The sequence below is a fragment of the Chinchilla lanigera genome, unplaced genomic scaffold (genome assembly GCF_000276665.1).
Source record: "Chinchilla lanigera isolate Chin_1 unplaced genomic scaffold, ChiLan1.0 scaffold00051, whole genome shotgun sequence".
Classification (NCBI taxonomy): domain Eukaryota; kingdom Metazoa; phylum Chordata; class Mammalia; order Rodentia; family Chinchillidae; genus Chinchilla; species Chinchilla lanigera.
Genome location: NW_004955452.1, coordinates 13,605,966 through 13,612,232, shown reverse-complemented (window position 1 = coordinate 13,612,232; position 6,267 = coordinate 13,605,966). Strand labels below are relative to the sequence as shown.

The 6,267-nt window shown below is 39.2% G+C and overlaps 1 protein-coding gene across 3 annotated transcripts in view; it reads left to right on the top strand.

Annotated features, from left to right (window-relative positions):
- Nucleotides 1–6,267, top strand: part of Kiaa0319l (KIAA0319-like ortholog) — a 111,300-nt gene that overhangs the window by 37,591 nt on the left and 67,442 nt on the right. For all 3 annotated transcript variants that reach the window (XM_005395143.2, XM_005395144.2, XM_005395145.2), the window contains exon 3: nucleotides 5,016–5,539. In XM_005395143.2, the coding sequence (XP_005395200.1) occupies nucleotides 5,016–5,539 (524 nt within the window). The remainder of the gene's footprint in view (nucleotides 1–5,015; nucleotides 5,540–6,267) is intronic.

Genomic DNA, 6,267 nt, shown 5'->3' with positions numbered 1-6,267 from the left:
TCTCTCTCTCTCTCTCTCTCTCTCTCTCTCTCTCTCTCTCTCTCTCTCTCTCTCACAACAAGGGCAGGGCTGTGTAGGTATAGCTCATTGTGAAGGTTCTGGGTTTAATCTCCAGTTGAAAAAAAACTCCAAGACAAACAGACCCTTGGTCTCCAAACCAAACCAAACTAAACACTCTCAGAGGACTGGGGATATAAGGCAATCCCCAGTACTGGGGGAAAAAAGAACATCCACTGTATATAGTATATGTCCCTTCATGAGTCAGGGACTCCATGGATGGTAAATCTGCTTTTGAGGAACACAGATTTATGTGATTGGCCAGAAAAGAATGATGAAATAAGTTTGTAAGGTAGATATGAAATGTTAATATCTTAATAGGAAAATAAAGCCAAACTTTTGAGGTTATCTTTTATACTGGACAAAAATTTATTATTATTATTATTATTATTATATATTTTTAAAGACAGGTTCTCACTGTATACTTCAGACTGGCCTTGAACTCACTATGTAGCCTAGACTGGCCTTGAACTTGTAGCAATCCTCCTGCCTCAGCCTCTTGAGTGCTGTGATTACAGATGTGTACCATCACATCTGGCTTTGGACAGAAATAATTTATATCCTAAAAAAAGAAGTCATTTGTTTCTTATCAGTCTTTTATAAATTAACATCTAAATTTAGGCTCTACTCAGTAGTAAATAGTAAGTCAAACAGTGGAAAAAATCATAAGACAAATTTTTTCTTAAAGGGTAAGATATTAAGTATTTTAGATTTTGTGGGCCTGTGGTTGACATTGTACTATTTAACTCTGCTGTAGTAGAGCAAAGCAGCTATGGACAATACATAAATAGATGTGAGTCTGTTGTGATAAAACTTTATATACAAAGACTGATAACAGCTCAAGTTGGTCCCTAGGCATGGTTTGATACTGCTGATTTATTGAATCTGTGATAATGACCTTTTTTTCATTCTTGATATTGTTAACTTGTGACAGTGTCTCTCTTTTTTTATGCCTGTGGTGAGTCTGACTAGAGTTTTTAAAACAACCAAATTTTGGTTTTATTGATTTTTTTTCTACTTTTTTGTTAGGTTTCATTGATTATGCTTTCCTTTCATTGTTTATTATTTCCTTTTTCTACTTATTTTGGGATTTAATTTACTTTTACCAGATTTTATGATGGAAGCATAGATCATTGATTTTTTTTACAATTAAATTTACCCTTTATTTTTCCAAATCTTTTGAATTCATGTATGTATACAAAACAGAATTAACTTCATTTTAAAAATGTAAGTAAGTCCAGGGAGATAGCTCAGTGACACAGCGCTTGCCTGACAAGCACAAGGTCATGAATTCTATTCCCAGTAACCCATAAGTAAGACTATAATATGTAAATTTTCTGCAACTTGCTTTTTTGACTTAACACGGTATTATGAGGATATTTCTACAGCTACTTATAGAAGTCTATCATTCTTTTCAATTACTACATTGTATTTATAGTAACTATTTCCATATTGATAGACATTTAGTTTCTTCAGCTATTTCACTAGAAGCCACCCAACAATGAACATCCTCATATATGAGAAGGTTTCCAGGATAGAGGTACATGGAATATTTTTGTTAATGGTGTAATTTGTTGACTGTGTCCTCTTTGATCATCAGAAGGACTAAACTGCTCTTGCATGGTTTAATCATACTGACTACATTTGATGACTCTTTGTTAGAATTTTTTTAGGTTGCTTAAAAACAGAACTTTAGGATAAAGCCTTCTATATTCATGACCTTTGTAAGGTGTGGATTCTCTTATGTTCACCAAGGCCTGAATTTTGCCTGAAGGCTTTCCCACATTTCTCATGCTAGTGTTTTTCTCCGGACAAATTCCCTGCTGTTCAGTAAGACTAGAACTCTTCCTAATAGCTTTCTCACAGCTACCACACTGACCTGGTTATTTCCACTGAGTTTTCTGACGTCCAGCAAAGGACATGCTATCCCTGAAGGAGTATCTACATTTATAGTAATGAGGGGATTTCTCTCCTGTATGCATTTTTCATGACTGATAATACTTGAGCTCTTTCCCAAGGCTTTTCTGCATTAATTGTACTGATTTCTCACCAGGATGGCTTTTCTGGTGATCCAGTACAAGGGAGTTATCTCTGAAAGTTTTCCCTCATTTCATACATTCAAAAGTCTTCTCTCCATGTATTTTTTCATCATGATGAAGACTGCCTCTGAACAAAGGTTTTCCCTGCCATGACATATGTAGGGATTGACTGTTGTGAATTCTCTGATGACTTTGAAAGGACGGAGTTCTTGGAGCTTTTTCACATTTATTGCATGTTTGGGGTTTCTCTCTAGAAGAAATTCTCCAATCATTAATAAATAAGCATTGAGTGCTTCTTGAGGAATTCTCCACATTAAATACATCTATGGAGTTGCCTACCTATGTGAATTTTGTAATGATCTAAAAGAGATGATAGTGGCATAGTTTGTTCATAAAGATTATTCCATATTCTTTATACTTATGGGTTGCTCATCAGTATGATTTTTTCTCCAGTGGTTAGTGAAGGAGTTGTATTTGAAGATTTTCCCAAATTACTTGCATTTATGGCACTTCTTCTCTGTGGAGCTTCTGTCCTTCCACTCTAGGTCTGTTTCCATCATGACACTTCTTTGCTATCCCAGGACATGTCTTTCAGAAGTATTTTTCTTTATGACTGACTCTGTTTCAAACCAGTACCTCAGGCTGGGGATTTAGCTCAGCGGCACAGCGCCTGCCTGGTAAGTGCAATGTCGTGAGTTCAATTCCCAGTACCAAAAAAACCCCAAAAAACCAAACAATCAAACCAGTACCTGACAGAACTCACAACTCTACTCAGGGCTGTGGTGAATAGTTTCATGGTGAATAGTTTCTGTGCCGAATAGTTCCAGTTGGATGAATAGTTTTGATTTGAAAGAGAGAAGCACTTGGGCACCAGATTGCAGTAGTTTTCTAACATTGTATCCCTCTATAAGGCCCATTGAATGGAATCAGGTGTCTCCCATCAATCTGGGTGAAGGCCACAACCATTGCCCAAGTGTCAGTAGTTTCTAGATCTGGCTCTTGGTAGTTTTGAGGCCATCTGTTTCCTGAACTCTTCCCCCCAGGCAAGAGCAGACAATCTTTTTTTTTTTTTTTTAAGAGCAGAATATATTTATTGAGGGAAAGGAAAAGTCTGTTCAGGAGAGGGACAGAAGGGGGCCTGATTGGGTTGCCCAAGACTGTCTTTTCTAGGGACTTTTATAGAGCAAAACCACGAGGTGAGGCAGGTCTAAGATAGGGGAAAATGGGAAATTGCTAGGTGGGCATGAGGTGTGACAAAGCCATGGTCAGCCAATAAGATTGCAGGTATAATTGTTCAGGTAAAATTGAGTAAACTGAGATCAAATGGGAAAGCAAGTCATGTAGCAAGCAGGTATGAACACAGAACAGAGGCTTTTCCAGTAGGAGGAAGAGCAGACAGTCTTGTGGTAGCCAATAGTTCTGGAGGCGAGAAATCTAAATTTAAGGTATACTCATGGTTAATTCCTTCTGAGATTCTAGGTGGAATCTTTCCTTCTTTTCCCTAGCTTTTGGTGGTCAGTGTTAATCTTTGGCATTCCTTGGTTTGCAGTTGCATCTTTCCAGCCTCTGCTTCTGTCATCACATGACATTTTCCCTGTCTCTCCAAATGATTGTAGACTGCAGGTTGGTTTCTGTATACAGTGCTTCTGACTCAGAGGTCTAGAAGACTGCCTTTATCTTCCTTTAGCTACAGTTGATTCGTGTCCAGATTTGGTCTGTTTGTGGGAGTCTGGCTGGATTTGACTGTTTATCATTGTTGCTTTAGTTAGAGTCCTTTTTCACTTAGTGTACATATAAACATAAGTATCCATCTCTTCAGTGCTTTAATTCTATTGTACACTTTCTCCATGTAGTTCAAATATATATATTTTAATGTTATAATCTGAAGACTGAGACTAGGGTAAGGAAAGAAAAGTGCCCAGAACATGAAATTTAGAGAAGCACTCCCTGTCAGATTGGTCAGCCCTAAATTCGTATGACTCTGAAAGTGACTGCCTTTTAAATTTTATGCTGGGGACACCTCTGTTGCCTTACTCTGCAATCCTGATCCCAATGGTTACAAGACATCTATACAACTCAGCCCTTAAAAATGAACTTAACCACTTTCATTTAGAACACATTTTGGTGTTACTTCATCTAAGAGAACAGAGATGATGTACTACATCACCAGAATCAGTGCCATACCAGAAATAGTTCAGGAGTCCCAAAGTTTATCCTTAAATAACATTAGCTAGAATTCTGGCCCATATTATCTTGGTTACCCACAGTAGATCACTATTGTACTTCTTTTCCCCCCTTTTTCTTAAAAAAAAAGTCATGACATGGCTTGTCATTCAGAAGTTCCTTCTAGTAGAGTCCCTCTTAGGATTTACATTTTTGGTAATATTCACTACTATGTTGGCTGATACTGTGATATGCAAAACCTGACTTTGGCAAATAGTTGGTTAGAAAATGGATGTGGCCTGCATGAGGTAAGAGTACGCAGTTTGTATTCTGCCAGTTTGGTGGGGGAAATATTTCAGCTTATTCTACCTGTTTTTCTGATCCCATAGTCTTCTTCACATTGGCAGGGAGAGAGCAAGTGTTGGAATGCTGCTCCTCACAGCCCTATATGCTTCCACCAAGTAGCTTTTTTATTGTTTTGTTTTTCTGTTTCATAAACTGTGAAGGGCTGTATGTCAGGGACTTGTTGAGAAGGGCAACCATCAGTGAATGTGGAGTAATTTTCCTACGAGCTAAAATATCCTGAGCCAAAAAACACTGCCTTTTGCTTCCTCTGTTCTACTCACTAGACAATTTTCTCATCCTCTTAGAAGTCTGTCTTCAAAATAGCTTGAAATGTTGGTGTTCAGGGTCCTTTATGGAGCAGTAGTCTCTGTTTTTCTTTCATCTTAAAATGTTTTCATTCTTTGTTTTTAGATGCCAACGAGAGTAGGTGCCAGCAGGGAAAGACACAATTTGGAGCTGGCCTGAGATCTGGGGGAGAAAATCACCTGTGGCTTCTTAAAGGAACCGCCTCTCTCCAGTCATGTTGGGCTGCCTGCTGCCTGGACTCTGCCTGCCATGCCCTTTGGTGGCTAGAAGGGATGTGTATTCAGGCCAACTGTAGCAAACCCCAGAGCTGCCAGCCTTTTAGGACAGACTCTTCCAATTCCATGCTGGTATTTTTAAAAAAATTCCAAATGGCAGATGATTTGGGCTTTCTGCCTGAAGATGATGTACCACATTTTCTGGGACTAGGTTGGACCAGGGCATCTTGGAGGAGGCAGAGCCCACCCAGCGCTCCACTGAGAACTGTGTCTTCCAGTGACCAGCAGCGCTTAATCAGGAAGCTTCAGAAGAGAGAGAGTCTCAGTGAAGTTGTTCCATCTGCAGTGATCCAGCAGTCTAAAGTGAATGAATCCGAGGAAGTAGGTGTTCTGAATACCAATGGCTCTGCAGAGGTAAGCATGTCATGAATAAGGAACAAAGAAACTGAAATCTGTTCTTTTATCTTGACATATGAGGAATGAGACTAATGCTGTGGGTAGTGCTCACAGATTGAGTATATGTGTAAAATTGCCTGGTGTCATCTTTGGTAGTGTTGCCCAGATGTACAAGGACGATTTGACCTTAGAAATGTTAACTTCATGCAGCCTATTGTTTTGGTAAAAGCAAAAGCTGCTTATTATCTAGTCTAAGCTGGGTCTTGGCTACAGGTAAGTATAGTTGTGTGGGTGTTAGTCTCCACCAACAGTTCTGCAGTGTTTCTGCCAGGTTGCAAAACAGTTGATTGATGTGGTTACAGTCAAGTTCTCCTCCTTCATCTCTTGCCTGTAAACACATTCCTTAGGTAGTTTCTATTCCAGTCGGATTGAACTATGCCGCTCCTGCAGACTAAGATCTCACCCAGGATGGGAAGCTGGATGTGGCCGTTAGCCAAGAGGGCTCTGGGGTGAATTCTCACCAAGTTGTATATGCTAAGGAACATACCACCAGTAGAGTTTATTCTTCACTGTTGATCTTCCTGGGCGAATGATTAGAAGGAATGACTCACTCTATATTCAGTCTCCCTTGATCATTGCAATTTGTTTTTGTATTTGTTTTTTCCTAGTTGTCTCTGTCAAGTTAAAGCCAAAGTGGGAAGGCTACGACATGCCAGGCACTGTGTGTGCTAATTGTTTGTTTTTTT